The sequence below is a fragment of the Aspergillus thermomutatus genome (genome assembly GCF_002237265.1).
Source record: "Aspergillus thermomutatus strain HMR AF 39 chromosome Unknown NODE_209, whole genome shotgun sequence".
Lineage (NCBI taxonomy): Eukaryota > Fungi > Ascomycota > Eurotiomycetes > Eurotiales > Aspergillaceae > Aspergillus > Aspergillus thermomutatus.
The window spans coordinates 848-25641 of NW_020798258.1; the positions used below are offsets into that span (position 1 = coordinate 848).

At 52.0% G+C, this 24794-nt stretch overlaps 8 protein-coding genes across 8 annotated transcripts; 3 read left to right on the forward strand and 5 right to left on the reverse strand.

Moving 5' to 3' along the window:
* Nucleotides 1-589: 589 nt before the first annotated feature.
* Nucleotides 590-1318, reverse strand: CDV56_100412 (uncharacterized protein; the record flags this gene model as incomplete). Its single annotated transcript, XM_026754031.1, has 1 exon — nucleotides 590-1318. One exon carries the CDS (start codon nucleotides 1316-1318, stop codon nucleotides 590-592), a length of 729 nt encoding a protein of 242 aa, XP_026611725.1.
* Nucleotides 1319-1629: 311 nt separating this feature from the next.
* CDV56_100553 (D-isomer specific 2-hydroxyacid dehydrogenase family protein) lies at nucleotides 1630-2874 on the reverse strand (the record flags this gene model as incomplete). Its single annotated transcript, XM_026754172.1, has 4 exons — nucleotides 1630-2213; nucleotides 2261-2544; nucleotides 2608-2674; nucleotides 2727-2874. The coding sequence occupies 4 exons, from the start codon at nucleotides 2872-2874 to the stop codon at nucleotides 1630-1632; spliced, it is 1083 nt and encodes a 360-aa protein (XP_026611726.1).
* Nucleotides 2875-4517: 1643 nt separating this feature from the next.
* Nucleotides 4518-5396, forward strand: CDV56_101021 (uncharacterized protein; the record flags this gene model as incomplete). The annotated part of the gene is made up of 1 exon (XM_026754640.1): nucleotides 4518-5396. The coding sequence occupies one exon, from the start codon at nucleotides 4518-4520 to the stop codon at nucleotides 5394-5396; it is 879 nt and encodes a 292-aa protein (XP_026611727.1).
* A 307-nt stretch (nucleotides 5397-5703) lies between these two features.
* On the forward strand, nucleotides 5704-6368 carry CDV56_101195 (GNAT family N-acetyltransferase; the record flags this gene model as incomplete). The annotated part of the gene is made up of 2 exons (XM_026754814.1): nucleotides 5704-6073; nucleotides 6142-6368. The coding sequence occupies 2 exons, from the start codon at nucleotides 5704-5706 to the stop codon at nucleotides 6366-6368; spliced, it is 597 nt and encodes a 198-aa protein (XP_026611728.1).
* Nucleotides 6369-6470: 102 nt separating this feature from the next.
* On the reverse strand, nucleotides 6471-7960 carry CDV56_101323 (uncharacterized protein; the record flags this gene model as incomplete). Its single annotated transcript, XM_026754942.1, has 5 exons — nucleotides 6471-6719; nucleotides 6782-7178; nucleotides 7227-7624; nucleotides 7677-7813; nucleotides 7918-7960. 5 exons carry the CDS (start codon nucleotides 7958-7960, stop codon nucleotides 6471-6473), a joined length of 1224 nt encoding a protein of 407 aa, XP_026611729.1.
* Nucleotides 7961-9993: 2033 nt separating this feature from the next.
* Nucleotides 9994-11180, reverse strand: CDV56_101811 (NAD(P)-dependent alcohol dehydrogenase; the record flags this gene model as incomplete). Its single annotated transcript, XM_026755430.1, has 2 exons — nucleotides 9994-10971; nucleotides 11028-11180. 2 exons carry the CDS (start codon nucleotides 11178-11180, stop codon nucleotides 9994-9996), a joined length of 1131 nt encoding a protein of 376 aa, XP_026611730.1.
* Nucleotides 11181-11791: 611 nt separating this feature from the next.
* Nucleotides 11792-15280, reverse strand: CDV56_102066 (CDC5/polo family serine/threonine-protein kinase; the record flags this gene model as incomplete). Its single annotated transcript, XM_026755685.1, has 5 exons — nucleotides 11792-12346; nucleotides 12402-14448; nucleotides 14508-14764; nucleotides 14819-14950; nucleotides 15023-15280. The coding sequence occupies 5 exons, from the start codon at nucleotides 15278-15280 to the stop codon at nucleotides 11792-11794; spliced, it is 3249 nt and encodes a 1082-aa protein (XP_026611731.1).
* An 804-nt stretch (nucleotides 15281-16084) lies between these two features.
* Nucleotides 16085-23386, forward strand: CDV56_102633 (class I myosin myoA; the record flags this gene model as incomplete). Its single annotated transcript, XM_026756252.1, has 11 exons — nucleotides 16085-16144; nucleotides 16210-16892; nucleotides 19075-19126; nucleotides 19216-19455; nucleotides 19540-19585; nucleotides 19649-20131; nucleotides 20185-21882; nucleotides 21941-22032; nucleotides 22082-22332; nucleotides 22384-22919; nucleotides 22968-23386. The coding sequence occupies 11 exons, from the start codon at nucleotides 16085-16087 to the stop codon at nucleotides 23384-23386; spliced, it is 4560 nt and encodes a 1519-aa protein (XP_026611732.1).
* Nucleotides 23387-24794: the final 1408 nt, after the last annotated feature.

A 24794-nucleotide genomic window follows, 5' to 3' on the forward strand; every position in this document is an offset into this window, starting at 1 on the left:
CAAGTCAACTTTCTTTCCGGACACGGGTTGATCGGCGAGAATCGGGTTCCCGAGGTATGGATGTATTGAACAGCACGCCGGGCCTTCTTTTTTCTCTCTGCAAGTCCCTGGAATGGCGGGAGCCGACGTGTTATGACTAGCCGATGCGGCGTCAATGACGATGTCATGTTCACTGGCAATTTGTCTGATCGCGTCCAAGTCGTCTAAACCGTTGGACATGATCGGGTGGACGCCTAGGGCTTTGAGCTTCGAGGCATGATCTTTGTTTGAGACATTGCGACTGATGCGTGTGTTGTAGTTGGCAACCGAGCGACTAATTGACAGTCAAAGGCCGGATTTCTTCCACAATGTTATGCACAATTTGTGTAAACAGAAGGGTTGATGGAAACATGTACTGCTTGAACTACAGCAGGGAGCACGAATTTCAAAACTGCTGCTCTGCTTATAAATCAATTGCGATGTCACCAGATTGATAACGAAATACTGGAATTTCCGTGGCTGGAGGGATTATCTCCTGCAAGCTCGGCTAGATGTCTCGATTCAGTAACGAGCTATCATAATCGCATGATCGTCAATACATACCTAAACCTCAAACCAAATCATCCTCCACCGATACCATCTCCTCCCTCATCTCCTCCAAAAACCGATACATGACCGTCCTCAACTCCCCATACGCAGCCAGAAACTCCCGACTCTGGATCCCATAGCTCTGCTCCTTGACCTCCCACTTGACAACCTCCACCCCCCTCACATTCTGCCTGACAGGATCCAAGTTCCACTCGAGCAACTCCACCAGCTCTGCCGGCGTCTTACTCAAGCTCAACAGCAGCGGCACGTCAACCGCAATCTCCACCAACAGCGTCCTCAGCCTTCGCCCAACCGGATCCCCGAGCCCCTTCGCCAGCGTCACAAGCCTATCCTGGAAGCCCAGGAGGTGTTCCAGCGGCGCCGAGGCCTCGGGCCGGAGGAGATGCGAGGGTGTGCGCTGCAGCGCGATGCAGAGGTGCATGGTTGTGACGTGGCGGATTGTAGACGGGAGCGGGACATAGGGGGCTAGGATCTTGCCGCAGAAGAGGATGTATTTAGCGTCGACGATGACTTCGTAGGCGGCTGCGCTGTACCATTCGCGGATGGCTTCGGTGTGGATTGCGTGGTTGGTGCGGAGGAGGGCGGGGCAGCAGGGTTTCCCGTCTCGTCGGAGGGGGGGCCTTTTGTTGCGGATCAGGGAGAAGTTGCGAACGGGGATGTTGGGGATCAGGTAGTGGTAGATTTGGAGGCGGACTTCGGGGGGGAGGGAGAGAAAGGGGAAAGAAGACATTGACTGTCACATATAGGACCAATATTACTTTAGTTGGAGTGTTGAAACATGGAAGACGACGAAATGAGCTGATCCTGAGGTCCAGCCAGATGATAAGCGCTGGCGATAAGCTTTCAACGTCAGCGCCGGATGCGGGGTTGGCTTTGATTGGTCTATGCGGGGTATGTCAGCCTGTCAGACTCCCGTCGCCATCGAAATAGATCGTACTGTGTAAAGGTATCTCAAGTAGTATCTAAATAAGGATTGATTCTAATTCTTGAAATCTGCGTATATAATGGAAAATCAACATTCTTCCAGCCAAAACGTCCCAACTAATATCCCCTATTCCGTTTGTACTCATTGACCAGCGGTTCCCCCCTCTCCAATCGCCCTATATTCTCCTTGGCAATATCCAAGGACCGGGGAAAATATTCCCTGCCCAGAGAACTGATATGAGGACTGATCCGCACATTTGGCACATCCCATAGCGGATGATCCGCAGGGAGCGGTTCCGGATCGGTGACGTCCAGCGCTGCCCCACTCAACTCACCCGACTGGAGAGATGCGATCAATGCCTCCTGGTCAACGACCTTGCCGCGTGCAATGTTGGTCAGATATGGCTTAGGGTGTCTGGCGGGTATGTGTGAGGATAAGACTGCGAATTCTTCGGCTCCGAGGAGATGATGCGTTTGCGCTGTCAATGGCACACAGACGACCAGATGGTCCAATCCGAGCTTCAGGAATGAATGGATTGACGCCTTGTCTGTGCCGTGGTGCCATGACACCGGTATCGAACCGTCCTTGTCGCCGGTCCCGGGGACAATGTATCCGGTATCGCGACGGGATTCGGGAGTGAGGCGAGGAGAAGCCGTATACGCGTGGACAGTCATTCCTAGAGCGGCAGCGACACGAGCGACTGGATCACTGTCAGCAGGTGATCCATTTAAATGGTCAATGACATACTCTGTCGTCCAATGCTTCCGTATCCTAAAATGCCCACCTTCTTCCCAACTTGGTCATGCAGTCCATGCATGTATTCATCCACACCTCCCCAGATGTGCTGCTTTTGATTCTCGTACGTCCGGACAAACTCTTTCGACGCGGCGAGCCAGTTCATTACAGTCCATTCGGCAATAGGAGGTCCATGTATTCCCGAGCTGGTACTGATGGGTATCTTGCTATCTTTGAGAATAGGATGGGTCAAGAGATGGTCGACTCCGGCTGAGAGGGTGTGAATCAGCTTGATACTAGCACAGTCAGTTCGCATCAGTCAGGACCACCCGGGTAGGAATGCCGTCAGGTACACTTACTTGGCAGAATCCTCAATGTTCGGCAGATTGGTAAATGTCACGATAATGGTAGCCTTGCGTGCATATTCTAAGCGAAGAGTCAGCGTCTCCACTGCCAATCTAGTGGGTGCATGACGAACCACTTGGGATCGGAGCCATTCTCTCTAGGTGAATAATGGTGACCTCGGCATTGGCAAATTTGGCGCGAATATCCTCGACCACGGCTGCGGGTAGGTCATGCATGAAAGCTATGAGCAACTGCTCCTTGACTAAAGCCGCATCGCCCATTTCTCTGTATTGTCAGGACTCGGGATCCTAGGACGCTGAAAGATATCGGAAAAAGGGGACTGTCAATTGCCTAGAAATGACCAGGTATGGCAGGAGATCTGGGACACAGTGACCTCTACCGACCCGTCTGCAGATATCGGATAGAATACCAGTCCAGAATCTCCAGATGAGCAATTGTCGCCAACAATTGCAAATGTCGCGAAGGAGGGGAAGAATCCCCATCGACCACTGCAGGGGATTTCCTTATCGGCCTTATCCAGCAATCCCCACACTTGCATTACTAATCCCTCATTTTGGACATCGCCAACCGAGGTCATCCTCGTATTCCCAGGGTCATTAGGAATGGTTGAGTTCTGAATATCCTCCCGGTGGTGATTCCAGCAATTGTCTCTGTCGTCATGAAAGAATGAGCATCGGCCATAGTGAAGACGAGACAATCATCAATCCTGGATAAGTACTCCGGTTGTGCACTTTGCAGATGATCTTGTCAGAATGCAGCAAGGCATCAAGGCAAAAGATCTGTCTGCTTTTCTTCCATCCATGCATCCCTCAGATCGCTGGTTTGTCTGGTTATCTTATTTATCAGAATCTCTCCGATCTTCCCTTGGATGCATGAGATTGCTGATGTCGCATGACTGTCTTCATTAAAGAAACGAGCCGGGAGCATGATGACCTGTTGACGGTCGACCACGCCGGTGTGAGTCCGGTGCTTTAGTGGCTTCGCTTCAGCCCGCCATGCTGTAGACTTCTCCATGTTCATTGTCGTGAAAGCAGTGACTTTATGAGTCAAAATTATTCGAACGACTCGAAACGGAATGCTGTACTGATGGTAATCTCAGCAGAGATTGGTGGAGCGATTTCCCGATCGCACGAGTGACTCCCTACATAGAGTCTAGACTGGACCGATCACTGTCTGCAACATGTCCATCACACCTCCAGCCTTCACCTCCAGTTCGTCAATCACCCTTTTAACTTCTTGTGTACATCGCCAAGACACACTAAATGAAGAGTTCGCTTTCGGTCACTTCTGTGTCGACGTCGGAATTTCAAATCATCTGTGATCCGTGCCACCACCATGATAGTCATACTCATGAGCGTACAGTCAACTTCATGGTCATTATTGCACAGAGCAAGGAGCACGAGCAAGGAGCACGAGCAAGGAGCACGAGCAAGGAGTCTCAGCCCCTAATAACAATATCTGATGAGATTTTCTGGTTCTGGTTCTTCAGTGGGCCGCTCCCGCACTGCTGAGCTCCCGACTGATCTGCCAGACTGATTGCCCAAAACATGCCGATCTGCAGTCGGTCATCAGTTTGAGGAATCGGTGGAAATGAATGGCTTGATTATTGGTCAGCTTTTCCCAACTCATTTCAGTTCACTGACATTGTATTCGATATGATTCGGCGCTCATATCTTTGGCAGCACCCCCGATGCATGTCGGACCCTAGGCTAGCTGACTTAATACCAAGCCTCGACGAACAAACAAAGGAAAAAAGCAAAGACACAAAAGGCAGTCCACTTTTCCGGAAGCTCAAGGTGCCTGACGGAACCTTAAGTACGATGGGCTCGTCCCGCGCAGTCAACACACAAAGACTCCGTACAGCTTGTCTCGTCACCCGTCCTTCAGCAGAGCCACGCTGCAAATGACCATGGCGGAACGACCCCGACCGACCCTTCTCAGGCGTGTCCTGACAGCAATCATCGACCCCGTTGATCGCGAGGAACAGGGCTACCCTCAATACGCTACAATGCACGGACTCCACAACCCAGAAAACGAGGGTCTATCCATGGGATCCGCAAACAATCCACAACTCGTGCGCCGCCTGACGGTCGCGACCACCCACGCAAGCACCCTGATCCCCCCGTCAGACAAACTGCTCGTCTTCCGCGCTCTCACCGGCATCGACAGCGTCCCGGCCCTGACAATTCCGCACCATCACCAGCGCACCGCGCCCAACGTCGGCATCTACACGCGCGTCGTGCGCGCTGAGCGGTCCGCCGCACAGCGGTACCAATTTTTCAGCATCCTCATGAACACCTGCCTGGGCATCCAGATCGTGGTCGCGGCAGCGCTGACGGCCCTCGGCGCCGCGAGGGGGCCCCACTCGGCCGTCACGGCGTTCGGCGCCATCAACACTATCATGGCGGGTATCCTGACGTACCTCAAGGGGTCGGGGCTGCCCGATCGTTTGAAGCACTACCAGAACGAATGGCGGAATATCCGGGAGTATGTCGAGCAGCGGGAGCGCGAGTTCTGCCTCGATGGCTGCGAGCTGGATGTCCAGGAGGAGATTCTTTTCATCGAGAGTATGTATGAGGGTGTCAAGCGGGAGATCGAGGCGACCAAGAGCGGGGAGAATCGCACGATGGCTGGACCAGGGCAGGTCCGTCGGTCGTTTCTGCCGCAGGCGCGGGCCCCTGAGTCGCAACAGCCTAGGAAACCTGATGCGGGCAGCCCGGTGTCTTTTCCTGAGCCGGTAATGGAGAAGAACCCGCATTGTCGGTCTCCTGAGCGAGCTTGATTTTGCTAACTCCTCGGTTGCTATGAACTTTATGTGCATAAATTCTACTAATCCTAATGAACCTGACATGATGCATATTCTTCCCCTGTAGCAACCCACACCGACAGGGCATAAACTCCCGAATCAGTACGGATGAGTTCGAATATATTTGTTCGCTGCTTGGGCAATCCGCTCCATTCCGTCCCACTGCTGCGCAGTCTTGGCACAATCATATCTCATCTCACTCTCACTCTCACCACCTTTTCATCCCCCTTCATCAGAACCGTAAATCCGCAACTCAATATATATAAATAGACCAAAGAAAAAAATGACCTTCAAACTCCTCCCCGCAAATCCCACAGACTCCCCCGCTCTGACCAACGTCTTCCTCTCCGCCTTCAGCGACCCCTTCAACCAGCGCCTGTTCCCACGCACCCCAGACGTGACCGCCTACTGGACAGCACACTTCGCCTCCTTCATCAACAGTCCAGACAAGGCCGTCCTCAAAATGATCGATTCAGCAGACGGCGCCATCGTCGCATTCGCGGTGTGGCAACTCCCGGGCCAACCGTCCCCTGAGGGTGAGACGCATCCAGGCGACGCGTATCCCGCCAGTTCCGACCGAGAGCTCTGCGCGTTATTCTTTGGCGGGATGGCGGAGATGAGGCGGAGGATTATGTGTGGTCGGCCTCATTACTGTATGTTTTTCTCTGTTTTTTTCCCTCTCGTTGTGTCCGATGAGAGGTGGAGGGGCTGATTTGACTAGATCTCGAGATGCTGGGGACCCACCCGGCGTACCACGGGCGGGGTCTTGCGTCGAGACTGCTCCGGTGGGGATTGGAGAGGGCTGAGGAGGCGGGTTTGGAGACGTATCTCTCGTCGTCGCCGGCGGGGAGGCCGCTGTATGAGAAGTATGGGTTTCGGTTGGTGGAGGAGAGGGAGGTTGTGGCGGGGTATGTGCAGGGGTATATGCTTAGGGCTGGGAGAGGATGATTTATCATGCGGTTTACTGTTTGCGTGTTTAGAGAGGCATGGTTCAGGTATAGATGGCATTGCATAGATATGAAAATCGAACGTATTCACTTTGATTATGGCTTAAGCTGCTGCTTTTCCCCAGGTTTCAACCGGAAGGGCCAGCCACGCTCCGCCCATTACCACCCAGATAGCACCGCAGAACCAGACCGGGCCGCCTCCCGCGACAGCGTCGCCGTAGAACGTGGTAATGATCCGAGCAACCAGCCCGAACAGTCCCCACGTGGATCCCATGAGAGCCAATCCGCACCCGCGGACCGGCGAGGCGAATGCCTCCACTGTGTAGATCGTTATGACGGCCAGAGCTGCATACTGCAGGAACGATAAGATACACTCGAATGCCAGGGCCGCGTCACGCGACCGAGCCAGCGTACTCGTGATTGCCTGCGCCTCTCAGCGGCACTGGTATCAATGGTGGAGTCGACCCGGGCAAACGATGTCTCCGTGAGCCAGGTTTGACGTCTGTTGTACCCTGCGATATCCTTGACGATCTGTGTGGCTTCCGCGTCTCGACGGCGGGAGAGGAGATATTTGGGAGTTTCTCGAAGCGGGAATGCAAAGCGGCAAAGATAGACAAACAAAGTGATACAGCCAAACGTCCACCAGACGTAGCGCCAGCCTTTGTTCGAAACATAATGGCAGGATGATGAAGTACTTCTGCTACTGCCACTGCTGGAATGCGTTATTGTACGAGCCTTGATGCTTGACAGAACGGCTGCTGTGCTCAGTTCATCAGGGCCTGTTCCACAGGTGTATTGCTCGATGAAGGCCCTATTACCGGTGAGAAAAGACACAGCAATAGGGGCCATATCCACTCACCATCCGATTGCAGAGGCGGTCAGTTGGCCCAGGCCCCAGAGAGCCCCCTGTATAGCGACCAAGTATTGATAAGAAGCAGGGAGAACCTCCAGAAGGATTATTGCATCGACAAGCTGATTGCCTGAAACTGCCAGTCCAACCGCGAACCCAACAACACAGAGTCCAGTAAAGGCCGGCATTCCAGCTCCAACCAAGCCGCCCATGCCCATGAGGACCAATGTGCTCGTGAAAATCCATTTCCGGCCCAACAAGTCGGACATCCAGGGCCACGCAGCCGCGCCGATTGTCATACCAACAAATAAACTGACAAAGAAGTAAGAAGATTCGTCACCCGAGTAGAAGAATAGGGCTTCATTCGAGGCAGCCGGAGCGATGACCACAAAGGATGTCATCCAAAACTACCATTCCCATTAGCTAGGGCTTCTTGACGCATGCCTAATCTCAACTTACACTGTCAAGGAACCATCCAATACTCGTGATCAAGAAGAGCAACCACTGATATCGGCCCATGCCAAGGTCGAGCAACGCCTTGTTCAAAACTTGCGCCTTGGCCGCATAGACGGCGCCAGATCCGACGCCGGAATCGGCTATCTCAATTACTGAGCCATTTTCTTGTGTTGTTGGCCTTGCTCGGCTTCTTTTGAATGAGTAGCTCTTTCAACGTCTGCCACGAGGGTGGACGCAAAGGCACTTTGTGCCTCGATGTTTCTGTGAATGGTGACCTCATCGGCCATCGTTGAGCTCGACTTAGCCGTCAAGTATACCTTCTAGAGACTTTTAGAGATTTGAGAGTATGAGCGAAGTGGCGGGCAGGGACTTAAGGCCAAGCGCACTTATAGACAAGAGACAGGACACAGACACAACCCCTCGGAGCGCCCCGATTCCTAGTCCGCTCCTAGCAAAAGAGGGGTCATGTAGCCTAGTCGAGAAGAGACAGCCCTCTCGAAGAATTCATCGTATTTTTTTCTTACATGATTAGTGGAAGCCGCGGAGAAATCCGCAGAATTCGGCGATGGAGTCGCTCAGGGCCGGTCCAAGTTCGCCTGCGGATATCAAGAAACGGCCGGCGAGCAAGCAACAACCCATCCAATGTTGCTGCCCTACAGCATATAGCACGTAAGTGCTTATCTTATAGCCATGTTTCTCGGCATTATTCGATCAGATAATGACAACAACTGCTTCGGGGGATATCTCCGAGGAGAGGACTCATCAACCGAAGCTTTGGCAAAATCTTCCAGCGCCCCACAGCCCTCATTCAGACTGTAACTTGATCCATTCGTTATGGTATAATGAGCAAGACCATCTGTGGAGACTTCGATCATTTTTAGACACAATTGGCTGGTCGTTGGTATGTGTGAGGAGGCCTCATCGCCATCCTCGGAGATTGATGTGTATCAATGACAGATAGGACTTGCCATGAAAGTCAAGACTTTAGATAAGATCAATAAGAACGACAGATCAAAGCTATGAGGAACAATCGCTGGATGAGACATGACCTCCCCGTCTCGTGTTTCATCTTGATTCGACATTGAGTGACTCTGCAGTGCCGAGAGTACTCATCCGGCATCATTCCGGTAGATTAGTGCAGACTGATTGGTCAGCCTTGGGCTGAACCATCTGTTTGCATTCTGTCTTTTATAAAAAAGAAGCAGATGAGCACGAGCTGTAATCGGAAGTCAGAGGACACGGTCGTGATGATGGCCTGGGAGGATGTCGGTTGGAGATCGAAACAAGCATCGCATAGAAAAGTCCGGGAGACGGACAACGTTACCCTTCTAGGAATGGTGCAGACTCGAGAGAGATCGTACGTTCTCGCTATTCTTATCATTCTTCCTCTCAAATATGCTTTGTTACACTTCTGGCCATATTGAAAATACTGTATAAAGTATGGATGGATGGGAGAATACACACATGTCTATTCACGATAATGAGGGTTGCTAAAAGGTGAGACTACAGCCTGCCCATATACCTACCCATTTTGGTATACAGGACTCATCATAAGGATCTGGATATGTATTACTCGGGGGCAGGAATAGGAGAATATGTGGGAACTGAGGGCCTTCTTCATCCTGTGCACTTTTAGGATTCTGTGATATAACCCGGGACGGCCTATTGAAGTTCATTGAAGGGCTTAACGCGGATTACACATGTAGTTACAGGACACAAGCTCTATCACCAAGAAATTTAGGAGATCAATGAGCAAGAGAACAACTTTGTGATGGATGTCAATGTGAGAGCCATCTTCAATATCCTCAGCAAAGCACTCAAACCTGGACTGTTAGGAGCGGGGATTCGCGAAAGGCTCTGTTTACAGTGCCAGCAAGTATGCACGCGTTAGCTTGATCATAAGGGCTGCAATCAAGGCGGGCGAACAAGCGATCCCGTCAATATCATGATGCTGTAAGTTTGGCGTGAAATTATTCTAAGCGAAGCTGACGTGCTCGTTCAGGAGCCCTATTAACACCCTGATGCTTCGTGCCAATGAAGAAAGTGGCACTAACATCACTTGGGCGAGGCGCCAGGAGTTGCAAACGTCGTCGCTTTCCAATTGAGCGACGAGGCTGGATCATCATGGGCGAACTTGCGCAGTAGATGGAGGCACAAATGCTTGAAATTTGTCTTGCTTTTAGACGAGGACTTTCATGTATCAGACATGGTGAAAGCACTGTATTGGCAATCTCTGACGAAAGTTCTTAATGACCTCTGTGGATATTTAAAGTAACAGTCCAATTGCTTCATCCAAGGGCTTAATCGGCTGGAATATGCCTCACTGGACACCCTCAATCAGCGTCTTGATGCCCTCTCCACGCCTGGTCGTCTCCCAGGCCTCCGTCGCCCTCTCAAAAGGCAACACTCTGGTGATGAACTGCTTGACAGGAATCCTCCCCTCAACCGCAAACTGCAGCCCCAGCCTGAAATCCCCAGGGCCATAACGAAAGCATCCCTTCACCACAATCTCCCTCTCCGCAACCGTGCAGATAGGAAAGCTCACATTTCGCTTCCCAAGCCCCGTCTGGATAAACGCACCCCCACCCCGAAGCACCTCAATCCCCATTTGAATGCAAGGCTCCGCACCCGTAGCCTCGATGACGACGTCAAAGCCGGGTATCTCGTCGCTCCCGTGCTCCGCTCGGTCATACTCCTCCAGCAAAGCGACAGCGTTCTCCTCCGAAGACTTGGACGAATCAGGCACAAACGTCCCCAGGACCATTTCCTCGCTCGCGAGGAACGACCGCGCAAATCTCAGCTTCGCTTGGTTAGCATCAACCGTAATGATCGTCCGGGCCCCGAACTCCCTCGCCACCGCTGCACAGAGCAAGCCCACCGTTCCCGCACCAAACACTACCACCCGGTGGCCAGGCCGCACACCCACCTGTCGCACCGAGTGCACCGCCACCGCCAACGGCTCCATCAGCACTGCCTCGTCTAGCCCTAGCGTCCCCGGGGGAATCTTGTAGCAGTAGTCCGCAGGCAGACGGAAGTACTTGGTCAACGTGCCGTGGCAGCTGGGCGGGGCCGCGGCGAACTTCATCCGCGGGCAGAGGTTGTACCGGCCGCCTTTGCAGCAGGGGCACCGGTGGCACGGGTATCCCGGTTCAATGGCGACATGGTCTCCTGGCTGGAGTGTGGAAACTGAGGATCCAACGGCGTGGACGATGCCGGACGCTTCGTGGCCCATGACGATCGGTTGTTCGGGGGATACGAGGCGTTTGACTCCGCCATGGAGCCAGAAATGGACCTTGCGCTTGTAATTAGATGTGGGTTCGTTTATCGTGAGGGAAAGGGAGGTAAGTGACGTACGTCGCTTCCACAGACGCCCGTGTATGCGATGCGAATGATCACATCGGATGGGTCCTCGATCCGCGGGATGGGTCTATCTTCGAATCTCGCGTTAAATGGGCCGTAGAGGAGACATGACGGATTCTGCATCTCAGACAAGGAGATGGGGTCCATGTTGGGAACTCTAGGTCAAAGCAGATCTCAGTAAGCACTGAAAGATCGGGTAAATCGATGAAATGCTAGAGGTTGAATGCTATCGGCTTGAGGACAGAGGGTCTATCTAACCCCGCACGGCGGGTACCTGTGCTACATGACATAGTTGGACGAAGAAGAGGCTCCTGGAGATACTCCGAGATTTTCCCCGTTAGTCTATGAGCGTGGAGAAGAAATGCGAGTCTCAGTGTACAAGCGGATGGTATAGCTTCGCACGACGATCGCTCATGGCAGCTGGGCTCCGACGAGCACTACTTTGATGTCATGCAAGCTCGATAACGATGTGCTGTGGGAATCAGACCAGAAAAGGCGTTTATCTATGAGATGAGAGAGCAGATACGCGATGCAGTGAGAGGTCACTTCCTCCATAACAGGGGTATAGTACATTGGAGTCATTGTATGCCAAGAAAGAGCAGCAGCAGATTGTGATCAAAGTCAATTGACTGAACGGGGCAATTGTTTGATATCACAAAGGAAATATCGGTGATCGCTATGCTTGAATTCTGATCCAATGGAAAACACAAGTCGCAAAGTCGTGACATCGTAAGTTGTAGCTGGAAAGGTTGCAGAATCTACGGCTTGGCACCTAATGCCCGCAATCGCTCTCGTAAAGACTCGATCTCCGGATCGTTCTCTCTTCCTTCTGAGTCTCTCTCTTTCAGAGAGACGGATCGATACTCGCCATCCCCTCCAGGAGCCCCAACGGTCACCCAGACAAACTTGCCTCCTCCAGCTTGCGCCTGTTCCTGAGCGCCCTCCCAAAGCACCGTGGGAACGACGGTTGAAGTCTGATCTTGCGAGGGTCGACCCCCCAAGCGCCCATGCGTAACCCAGCTCTTCATGACTTCCTTGATAAAACTGATCTTCTCCAGGAAAAAGTTGGCTTCCAGAACATCGCGAATGCGCTCATCCACAGAGCTCACTGTGCTGCCATGTGCAATGCTCAGGAATGACGTGGCCTCGTCTGAAGCGACAGCTCGAGTGTCGAATCCGGACGGGTGCATCTTTCCTTTGGCGCTCAGATACCGGGCCGCAGAAGGGGAGAGATGATAGAAGTCGATCCAGGGTGATGAGGCTCTTGTACGACCGGGAGATATGACGAGCTTTGTGTGGTCGGGGAAATTGAACTATTTCATGGCATGATTAGATCAGGTCTTGAGTGGCAGAGATGGGCTAACAAACCTGGAAAGCACCGTCGCCAAACCCCCAGACCCCGACATTGCCTAATCTCTGGTAGAACTTGACAAACTGGCCCGGGCCGTCTGTCGGTTTATCGTCTTCTGAAACGTCATCGTCGTCATGTCTGCCCAAGGATCCAATCATATACTTGCCGAATTGATCAACCAGCTTCACCCGTTTGATCTTCTCTGCATCGGCACGCGCGCGTTCAAGACCGGAGTTTGTGCGAACCTTGATTCCTGCACCGGAGGAGCCATCGGAGGAGGGCTTCACCTCGAAAAGAGAGGGGGAAATGAGCGCGCGTCGAATGCCCGTCCGGCCATCTAACGAACTGTTTTCGCAGTTCTCATAGAATTCCACCGGCCTGCCCTTACGAGGCACGAGCTGATCGGCCTCGGAGTAGGTATAGGCTCCATCCTTTTGCTTGTTCAGGCTACGGGCTTTCCGCCGGATATGCCTCTCACCGTTCCGTAGCAGAACTCCACTGGCCGGCTGGCCGTTCTCCGCTCTGAACACGCATCCCACACTACCATCATCTAGAACATATCCGATTCCGTAGCGATTAGTGTAGTCTACCCATTTGATGACGTATGCATGCGGTGCTCTTCTCGAGTTTACGCGCCGGCGACCAGATGTTGGAGGCACCAGGTTAGAAAGCATCAGTCGGAGGTCGGTGTTGACGTCCTCGAGAGATGTTCTTGGCATCATTTCGCAGGGATCGTCCGGATGAAAAAGTGGATACAGTCCTAATGTCGAGCGCTTACTGCTTGACGTGGAGGCTGTCTTGCTACTGGAACGGCTTACGGCGGCTTCTGTTTGCAGACGGCCATCTCCGCTTGGCACGTCCTTCGCCATAATTTCTCCGTCTAGGTCCTTCGGCTTGGCCGACTGGAGAGCTTCTTCCCTTGCAACTGAGCGTGCAGAGCTTTGGCGAAACCTCGTAGGTAGATTGTCCAACGCTGCGGACACAGATCGCTCTTTGGTGACGGCGGGAGCAGAAAGTGCTTCGTTGCTTGCTGCTTCCAGTCGTCGAGACTGCGACCGCGTTTTACCCACTGTCAGTATACCAGATCCACTGTTTGGTGGCGCAGTGTTTCTGTCCAAGTCACGCGTTGAACCTGAGTACGAGACTGCCACTGCGCGTCGCGCGCGTATGGGTCTTTCCGCGAGTCCGCCTGTCGGCACGACAGGAGCAGCAGACTCAGGTTCTACTACTGCCGGTGGATCGCAAATAGCTGCAATCTTCCTGACCGAGCTTCGACCACCCATTGCCTGTTGGCGAAGTGTTGCAGCGTGACTCTGCGGTTCTTTCCGACGTTGCTGAGCTGCAGCAAGAGCGGCTTGGGTCCTGGAAAGAGAGGCAGCGTTACTGCGCATGGATATGCTACGCTTACCAGAGGACCTCGTACTGTCCAATGATGAGTCATCCTTGTAAAGCGCAAAGCCAGGAGTGGGAGTGCTCCAGTCCCCATCGGGGTCACTAGGGTATCTGTAGACCATGTCTTTCGGCAGCGGCATGACTGGCTGCAGTCCCTTTTCCTCCTCAGATAGACACTCCGCAAACGCAGATTTTGAACAGTTTTTGCCAACAGACTTGCGAGCTGTCCCATCCGGTTTACGTCCGACTCCACAGAGACTGTAGAATGCCGCCCTGCAGATGAGGTATCGCTGTGTCGGATCATCAACATGTTCTATGTAACCTGAGAGTTTCTCGTCATATTCCAGGCTATGACCAAGCATCATGCGATCACCACGAGGCTCGTCAGATCTCAGCCAGATCGGTATCGAGACAGAGCAAGTTGGGTCCAGTCGTCGAGGAATACATCCATCGTACATATTGAAGAATGGATGTTCCACAATGTCGTCTGGGTCAGGTCGTTCGTTCTCTGAAAGATTCAGACAAGAGCTGACCAAAGATTTGGCCTCTTCCGGGATGTGGTTCGCGCACTGAGAACCAGTGGGCCAAACATAACTCAAATTCCTGACCTTCTTGTATATTTCCTCCTGTGTTTTAGACTGAAAAGGCGGATAACCTGTAAGCATCGCAAAGCTTCGAATATATCTGTCAGCTGGGGAGCCCTATGCGTACCGTAGTTCAGTTTCGCTTACCATATTATACCCAGCGACCAGATATCAACCTTCTGGGTATGTCCACCCTTACTCTTATCAAGGACCTCTGGAGCAATATAATTCGGGGTCCCACACAGCGTTTTCCTTCTTTTCTCGTCTTTTTCAGAGATTATCATCGCTGCCAGCCCAAAATCTCCCACTTTGATGTCCATATTTCGATCCAAGAACAAGTTTCCCATTTTCAGATCACGATGCGCAACGCTTCTCTTGTGTAGATACTTGACCGCACCGCAAAGCTGTATCATGAATCGTCGCACTTCGGGCAAGCTCAGGCATTTCCTTTTCCTTACCATGTCCATTACCGAGCCGTTTGGACACAGCTCCAGGACCACATAGATACACTTGTCGAATGCGAAGGCGCGATGGAACTCGACGATGTGGGGATGTCGCATTTTCGAATGTATTTGAAGTTCGGTACGAAACTACAGAAGGTTCCCATTAGCAAAGGATGGAAAAAGCACGCCCAATGGAGGCGGATGCGACTCGAGACATACCTTCTCCTGCATCTTTTTCTGTCCCATCTCAGACCTCACCACCTTCATCGCAAAAACCCTCCCATTCCGCAGTAGCGTTCCTTCGTAGCAGATTGCGAAACCTCCTTTTCCAAGAAAAGCGCCAGTGGAATAGCGCTCACCCCCTTCCTCGGGCTCTACAACCAGCGATGGTGGTGGAGAAGCATGGATTTTGGACGAAGCAGCTTTTTGCGCCGCTGCGGCGGCGGCGGCATTCTTGTCCAGGACCTTTCTCTCCATGCTGACTTTAGGTCTGATCAAGTAATTCGTCGATCGTGGCGACAATGCTTCCATCTTCGATTCCAGTCCCTCGGTCAGAGTCGTTACTGTGGGCGGGCATCAATTTTCGCATTGGAGATCAATCGTGCCAGCAGTCAAGGTGGAACGAGATGTTCGTCGAGGTCATAAAGTATCACTACAATATAGACAATCAACGCAAAACAGAGCGAAAAGGGGTATAATAGATGAGCTGCTTTTGGTGTCTATGGTTCAAATCTGTCAGTATGTTGAGTGGACGGTATGTCTGGAACCGGATCATCCAATGTCTCGGTGTTCCGTCGTAGGAACAAAGAATTCAGATTCTGGGTGGGTGCCTTCTTACCAAAAAACAAGCGTAGGCAGAAAAATAAGATCAACTAAAATTCTCTGAAACAATGATATGCATCTAACGCCACTACAAGCAAACTGACAGCAATGATGAGAGGCGGGGAAGGGGAAGCAGGGAGTGATGATGATGGTATTGAGGCTACAAACACTGATGGAGAAGAAGGAATTGACTATTCAAAACGGATTGCTTAATCGGGTAATCGATAAACATTCATCCGACTGCCGCAACAACGTGCATTGCTGAGCTAAGCATGTATATCACTCGTAATGCAATTGCAATATGACGCAGAGAGTCAGATACTATTCCCGATACGGACATAGCGCGGGCGGACCTGTCAGTGCCTGATTATCAGTCATCATCATCATCAACAGCAGCAGCAGTAGCCTGGACATCTACCTCAACACAACCCCTGATTTGTATTGAGAGCTGCTGTCAAGATGTCTCTCACTCTGAAGCTCTCCTCTCTTGTCATTCGCACTCTATCAAAGCCGATTGCAGTATGCTTTACCCCTTTGATCCCTCTTTCCTTTTTTCCGACGTTTGAGAAACTTACACCTCCAAGAATCAAATCAAAGCCCAGGCTCGCGAACATGAGCGCTTCAGACGGATTTGCGTCGCCATGGCGCAAGGCCTGCATCGAATTGACATGCGTCTCCGCCTAGGAAATCTGCGGGATAATGCTGCAGCTCAAAGGCGCGCGGCTGCCGAAGCCCAAGTCCGAAAACACAAGCCAACCTCGCCGACCGTAAAGACGGAAGCAGAAACCAAAGCCGAAGAGGAGGCCGTAGCGAAAGCAAAGGCCGCGGCTTCAGAGGCAGCGAAACCGGCTCCCACTCCGCATATTCGACCGCTCTCCGAATCTAAGGCCATAGAATCGGGCGCGACTTTCATAAGCGAGACATTCTTGTTTCTCGTTGCGGGTGGACTGATCGTGTATGAATCATGGAGATCGAGGAGAAAGGAAACGACGCGGAGAGAAGATGTTGAGGCCAGGTTAGTCGAACTGGAGCAGTCTGAGAAAGCTGCCCGGAAGGCCCTGGTCGCCTTGGAGAGGGAAGTCCTACATCTCAAGGCCAAGGCTGGGGAGTCAGTCAAACCGTCGGTTAGAATTCTTCCACGTGAAGTGTGGGAAGTTGAAGCGGAAGAAGAGGCTGAAGAGCTTGAGGAGCAGGACTGGTGGTCGCGGATCACTTCATACTTCACTTTTGGACAGAACACTGAACAGAAACCCGCCGAAAACCCCGAGTCCGTCGTACAATCAACCCAAAGCTCGCCCTCAAATTCATCAGTCCCTGTACAATCCCAACTGCCACCAGCGAAACTAGTCGCTCATGAGACGCCCTCAGTCAAGAATCATTGATTGGCCGACTTGGTGTGGCTTTGCACATAAGTAACCTCGCTATAATCTTCCCTCATATTTCCCGTTATGAAGTCTCCGGTTTCGGAGTTGTTCGATGTCAGCATTAGCAAGACTTGTCTTCAGGATACCCTTTGTTATGGTGATAGATGATGAGCTGATTCTTTATCTGGATGTGGCGGAAGAAGGGTGGTTGGATGAAAGTCCAGACGTCGTGACTTGACCACTTTCCTTTTTCCTCTCACCAAACGCATGTTCCCCATTCCTGTACATATACTCTCCAATCCTGGCTGTCAGTTCAAATATAGACTTGTTCGCTTTTTGCGATGCCAGATCCTACCGTGTCATCTCTTCGAGGGACTTTTTCCTCGTCTCTAGGGAATCGTCCCGTCTGGAAAGTGATGGGCCCGGTAATTGCAGCATCTGTGCCAATGCTCGAAGGTTTGCAACCGGACTCAGGTCAGCCCTTTGAGTCACTTCTAAATGTGAGAAATTAGAATGTGATTTGCAAGAGTCGGATTTCGAGTTTGGTCTCGGCAATTCACAGCATTTGAAAATCTTGCTTCTCTCTCAATCTTCTGTTCAAGATAACAGGCAAGAGACAATCGCTCGATTGAGAAGGTTTTCGCGCATGGCAACAGGCTCTCACAAAAACGCCATTGCTTTCCTCCTTACAGATGAACCCTTCAGCAGTGCAAGTGGCACGTATAGCCTGGAAGGGCTCCTGGCTCTGCAAGTACTGTACGCGTCTTCTTCTCTTCTAAAGGTCTTTCCAAATTTGAAGCTAAGTTGAAAACTAAACTCGGACCTTGAATGAACTTCAGCTGATATGGTCCTTTGCCCAACCAGGATCGCTGAATCCCTGCCAGATCATTTGCCCGTGATCCCAATTCCTGACTCCTCTTGCTTCACGGCTTGCATTCAGGAATATATGGGCGGTCTCACGAACTTACCACCTTTCTCACGGCCGTTGACGGACACTGTGTCTTTACTATATCACATGAGAGCTCCGACCTCTCCTTCTCTCCCGGAACAGGATGCAAATGTCCTGAGTGATCTATTCCCGTCCCTGAGATCCTTGAGCCAGGGCATCCGCACGCAGGAAGGGAGATTTGTGCTTGATGACCATCTGGGGAGGCAACTGGGGACGGACATTGCACAGTTCTGGAAGGAGGATCACGTTTATGAGTAGATGCTTAGGCTCTACCCTCTACATGCATCTCCTCCAATTTAAAGGACTGTATGAGCCGACATGATGTATCAAGCGTGTTGAAAATTGCAAAAGCGTTATCTATAGGAATGCTTGAGTTGGAACGGAAATATATAACCTATCTCAGCCACAGTAACCCAATCAACTTTAGTATTCTCCTTGTTTTTCCCTGGAAGGGATATCTAGAAAGCATTGAGGTGTACATCAAGATGCCCAATGAGCCCATTATGCAATCTCATCTGGAGTGAAGGCAGAAGCATTGATTAAATGCAGCAGTGACGTATGAGGGGGATGATCGCGAATTTTCTCCCTTGACAGAGACCTTGTATTATTGTCCGGGTTGTGCTCCAGTTCCTAATTTGGAGACAATGGCATTTTTTAGCGCCAGGGACCACGAATGATTTGCCCCCTAAATGCCCGAGCGGCGAAGAAATCGAACAAACTTCGAAAAAGTTAGCCTGGGAAGAGTCGGATATGCCGCCGGTTGACTAAGAGCACTCCGTAGTCTGAGCGAGATTGCGCGTTTTCGACCTGACATAGGGAACCCAACGGTGCCACACGTGTGTCCAGTGTGGCGCAGGCCCCGTTATTTCCAGGAGAGCCGTCTTTAGCACTAACTAACCGGGTATCTAGGAGTAAGTACTAAGAGTCCAGTCTGGTCCTCCACAAGACACCATCGTCATTCTAAGTTCCTACTATCATTCATCCCCTCCCTCTCCCCCTCCTTTCCTTACATTGACATCCACCTTTCTTTTCACCGACTCTGCGCACTGCTTGGATTGAGCGTCCTGTCTTTTGCGTGCTTTTATCTTATCTTTTGAACGCTCACTTCCCGCCGCCTTTCGAAACTGATAGGTCAGATATCTTGACGCCTGGGCGCCATATCCGGGGAAGTCGGCAGCAACAATCATGGTATGTCTACGCTTAACCTATACATTCAGCTTCAGAAAGAGAATATACTTAGTTCAGAAATCGTTTTCTAACCCCGCGATTGCTTCTAGGGTCACTCACGACGTCCTGCTGGCGGAGAGAAGAAGAGTCGAGGCTTCGGTCGGTCCAAGGCGGCTGCCGATGTGGGTGATGGGCGACAAGCGGGGGGCAAGCCTCAGGTGAAGAAGGCCACCTTCGAGAGCACAAAGAAGAAGGAAATTGGTGTTTCAGATCTTACATTGTTGAGCAAAATCTCGAACGAAGCCATCAATGACAATTTGAAAATGCGGTTTGAGCATGACGAAATCTATGTAAGTATCATCCGCCGTTTAGGGGACGTCAGAGCTTTATGCGCTACTGAGGGCGTGCGCTGATTTGAATGCTTCGGACGATAGACATATATCGGTCATGTGTTGGTGTCCGTCAATCCTTTCCGAGATCGTGAGTTTACACCGAGCCATGTGCGATGTTCAAAGTCGCGTCGCTGACGTCGTTGCTTTGCAGTGGGTATCTACACCGACAATGTTCTCGAGTCTTATCGAGGCAAAAATCGACTCGAAGTGCCTCCCCATGTCTTCGCGGTCGCAGAATCGGCCTACTACAACATGAAGTCCTACAAGGATAACCAGTGCGTGATTATCTCAGGAGAGTCGGGTGCAGGAAAGACGGAAGCTGCGAAGCGGATCATGCAGTACATCGCCAGCGTATCTGGAGGCAGTGACTCGTCCATCCAGCACACCAAGGACATGGTGCTGGCTACCAACCCGTTGCTCGAGTCATTCGGTAATGCGAAGACCCTGCGCAACAACAACTCCTCGCGATTTGGGAAATATCTCGAATTGGAGTTCAACACAAACGGTGAACCTGTGGGTGCCAATATCACCAACTACCTACTCGAGAAATCCAGAGTAGTAGGACAAATCACAAACGAGCGAAACTTCCACATTTTCTACCAATTCACCAAGGCGGCGCCGCAGAAGTATAGAGGTGAGTTGGGATTTCCAGTCTCACCAGTGCTTCTCCAGCTGACAGACCGATAGATATGTTCGGCATACAGCAACCGCAGTCATACCTCTACACTAGCCGATCGAAATGCTATGACGTCCCTGGCGTTGACGATTCTGCTGAGTTCCGCGATACTGTAAATGCAATGAGCGTGATTGGCATGACGGAGAGTGAGCAGGATGATGTCTTCCGTATGCTGGCTGCTATCTTGTGGATCGGCAACGTTCAGTTTGCAGAAGACGATTCTGGGAACGCCGCTATTACGGATCAGTCGGTGGTTGACTATGTTGCATACCTCCTGGAGGTTGATGCTGCTCAGGTGCACAAGGCGTTTACCATTCGTGTGATGGAAACTGCTCGTGGAGGTCGCAGAGGCTCAATTTATGAGGTGCCACTCAATACTGTCCAAGCTCTTGCCGTCCGTGATGCATTGGCCAAAGCAATCTACTTCAACCTGTTTGACTGGATTGTGCAGCGTGTCAACGCCTCCTTGACTGCCAGAGGACAGGTTGCGAACTCGATTGGAATTCTGGATATTTACGGCTTTGAGATCTTCGAAAAGAACTCCTTCGAGCAGCTCTGTATCAACTATGTCAACGAGAAGTTGCAGCAAATATTCATCCAGTTGACCCTCAAGGCCGAGCAGGATGAATATGCTCGTGAGCAGATTCAATGGACCCCCATCAAGTACTTTGACAACAAGGTTGTGTGCTCGTTGATCGAAGACAAACGTCCGCCTGGTGTATTTGCCGCCCTAAACGATGCCTGTGCAACAGCGCACGCCGATTCCAGTGCTGCGGACAACACGTTCGTCGGACGACTCAACTTCTTGTCTCAAAATCCCAACTTTGAGAACCGCCAAGGTCAGTTCATTGTCAAGCATTACGCCGGTGATGTCAGCTACGCCGTTGCCGGAATGACAGACAAGAACAAGGACCAGTTGCTGAAAGATCTTTTGAACCTTGTCGGAACAAGCGGCAATCAATTCGTCCATACTCTCTTCCCCGAGCAAGTCAATCAGGATGACAAGAGACGCCCACCCACCGCCAGCGACAAGATCAAGGCCTCGGCCAACGACCTGGTGGCAACCTTGATGAAGGCCCAGCCCTCGTATATTCGGACCATCAAGCCGAACGATAACAAGGCGCCTAGGGAGTACAACGTCGGAAACGTTCTGCATCAGATTAAATACCTGGGTTTGCAGGAGAACGTTCGAATCAGACGTGCTGGTTTTGCCTACCGTCAAACATTCGACAAGTTCGTGGAGCGTTTCTACCTTTTATCGCCAAAGACGTCTTATGCAGGTGATTACACATGGACAGGCGATGCCGAATCTGGAGCTCGTCAGATTCTGAAAGATACCAGCATACCCGCCGAAGAGTACCAGATGGGAATCACAAAGGTGTTTGTCAAGACTCCCGAGACGTTATTCGCTTTGGAAGCCATGCGTGACCGTTACTGGCACAACATGGCCATCCGAATCCAGCGTGCGTGGCGAAACTATCTTCGCTATCGTACTGAGTGTGCTATTCGCATCCAGCGCTTCTGGCGTCGCACCACTGGTGGTCTCGAGTTCATCAAGCTGCGCGACCAGGGACACCAGCTTCTCAACGGGCGTAAGGAGCGTCGTCGGATGAGTTTGCTCGGTTCGCGCAGATTCCTTGGTGATTATGTCGGGGTAGGCAATAAAGGTGGACCCGGCGAGATGGTCCGTAATGGTGCGGGCATCAGCGGTGAGTACTTGCGATTGCTGAAATACGGCTCGATGGCTGGCTGACTTTGTGTCTAAAGGATCAGAGGATATCCTCTTTTCGTGCCGTGGTGAGGTTCTGGTTTCCAAGTTTGGTCGGTCCAGCAAGCCTGCTCCTCGTATATTAGTCTTGGTACGCTGAATGCTCCACTTGCTCATGTGCTTGGTGCTAACTCTATCAGACCAACCGCCATATATACATCATCGCGCAAAACCTCGTCAACAACCAGCTGGTCATCTCGTCCGAAAGGACGATTCCGATAGGCGCCATCAAGGCTATCAGTGCCTCTAACTTGAAAGATGACTGGTTTTCGATTGTGGTTGGTAGTCCACAAGAGCCTGATCCCCTCGTCAACTGCGTTTTCAAGACGGAATTTTTCACCCACCTGAACAACACTCTGCATGGACAATTGAACTTGAAGATTGCCGACCAGTAAGTTTCACTGTTGGAGTATTTGGCCTGGCCCAAGCTAACTAGGTTCAGCATCGAGTACAACAAGAAGCCGGGCAAATTGGCCACCGTGAAGGTCGTCAAGGATCCTGCTGTTGCCCGAGACGACACTTATAAGAGTGGTACTATTCACACCGGTGCTGGCGAGCCTGCAAACTCGGTATCCAAGCCAACACCGAGACCCAAGCAAGTCAGTGCGCGTCCCGTCACGAAAGGAAAGCTACTTCGTCCTGGTGGCCCGGGAGGAGGGCCTTCCAAGCTGGCGGCCAGACCCACTCCTGCAGCTCAACCCCTACCCCGTGCCACGCCGCAGCCAGCGGCAATGCAGCCGCCAGCACCTCAACCAGCTGCCAGGGCCGTTCCTCAGCCTGTAGCTGCCGTTGCTGCTTCTCATTCGCGCACCGGTTCGACAGCTTCAGCGAGGGCACCACCTCCACCGCCACCCGCAGCTGCACCCGCTCCAAAGAAGCCGACTGCAAAGGTTTTGTATGACTTCAACAGTCAGCAATCCAACGAGCTGTCAATCAAGGCTGGCGAGATTGTGCAGATTGTTTCCAAGGAAGGAAATGGTAAGTCTCAAAGTTTTTCCCTCCTAACAATCTACTAACGAGGGATAGGTTGGTGGCTGTGCATGAACATGACGACTTCAGCGCAGGGCTGGACACCAGAAGCATATCTCGAAGAGCAAGTTGCTCCGACGCCGAAACCTGCTCCTCCACCGCCGCCACCGGCAGCTCCGAGGTCGACCCCGGCACCAGCGACCAACGGTGCCGCTGCGGCGGCTAAGGCCAAGCCAGCCCCTCCCGCGCCTCCAGCGAAGCGGCCGAACATGGCGGCACGCAAGGCAGTGCCCGCGCCGCCGCCGGCTCCTCGCGACAGCGCTGTGAGCATGAATTCGCACGACTCCTCTGGGGGTAGCGGGCGTGGAACACCCAATAGTGCGTCCAACGCAAGCTTAGCTGGTGGACTTGCAGAGGCCCTGAGAGCGCGACAACATGCAATGCAAGGAAAGCAAGACGACGATGACGACTGGTGATTGTCTCTTTGCTTTCCATTTTTCCTTTATTACATACACACTTTGACTCTTGCACCCGATATTCTTTCCTCCTGCTGTATTCGTTTCATTCTACTTCTCCTCACTCGGCCGTCATTAGATTGTTTCGTTGTCGCATATTGATTTCCGCAAGTTGATTCTTTTCGGGTCTGGCTTTTTGATACCAAAAGAGCGAGCCTAGATTGTTTGGCGCTTGCATACTCTGATATTGACTGATGCCGGAGGCATGGATTGAGTGCGGTATTTCCTATGAACCAACATAGAGCGTCGTATATAGCAATTGAATAAGTTGGAGTATCACACTTTCATTCGACATTTATAAACATGTCATGGTTATCCATATCGCGACCATCAAGGCCACGAGCATCATATCAACAACTTCATGAATCATGATATATACCACCATTCACCGTCTACAGAAACTTGCTAGCCAGCTGCAACAGACCACCAGGGCCACCGGTGCCAGTCATACCACCGCCCCCACTCTTCAAGTACATCTTGAGCGCCATTTCCGCCGCCGCATTGATAGCAGACTGCTTATCACCATTCTACACCAGTCAGCGCATCCCTAAAAACAAAAACAAAAGCAGAGCCCAGAGCCCAGAGCCCAGAGCCCAGAGCCCAGGAGCGAACTTACGACCTCCCCCCTCGCCTCCTTCTCCTCAAACATCTTCTTCGCCTGCGCCATCGCCATCCCGATAAACGCATTCTTGTCCATCCCGCTCTTCTCGCCCTCAGAGGAGGTCGTGAACATCTTGAGCGCTTGCATCGCCGCCCCCGCACCGAGGGAGTTCGAGTCGTGTCTTCTCTCGCTTTCGCCCTCGCTGCCGCCGCCGCCGTAGAGCGACTGGTGCGCGTGGATCATTTCCTGCTCGTTGATCTCGTTGTCGTTGGAGAGGCGGTGCTTGTTCTCGTTTAGGAAGGAGAGGGCGGAGGTGAAGAGGGAGGGGTCGGAGGTGTTGGCGTGGGATTCGGCGTAGCGGACGGCGGGGTTGAAGTCGTCGTCGTCTCTGTTGTCGTATCTGTTGTTGTTGTTGTGGTTGTTGTTGCTGTGGCCGGATAGGGCGTCTTGGATGAGGTTTGAGAAGGACATTTTGGTTGGGTTGCTTTGGGTTCGTTTTCTTTTGAAGGGAATGAGGTTGGTTGAATGTGAGGGGTAGGTGAGCTGGATGTGGATGGAGGGGAGCTTTATATACTCAGGTACGGCCTACGGGGATCTTGTGTATTCTGTATGTCCCAGCTGAGGGGTCGCTCGACACTGAGCTGAGCGCTACCAGCTCCGTATGAGCGTCGAGCGGATCTGGCGGGGCAGTGGGACACCCGACTCAGCCACAGTCTACCTAGTATCGTGGTATTATGGTAGTATGGCCGTGTTGAATACGTATTATTT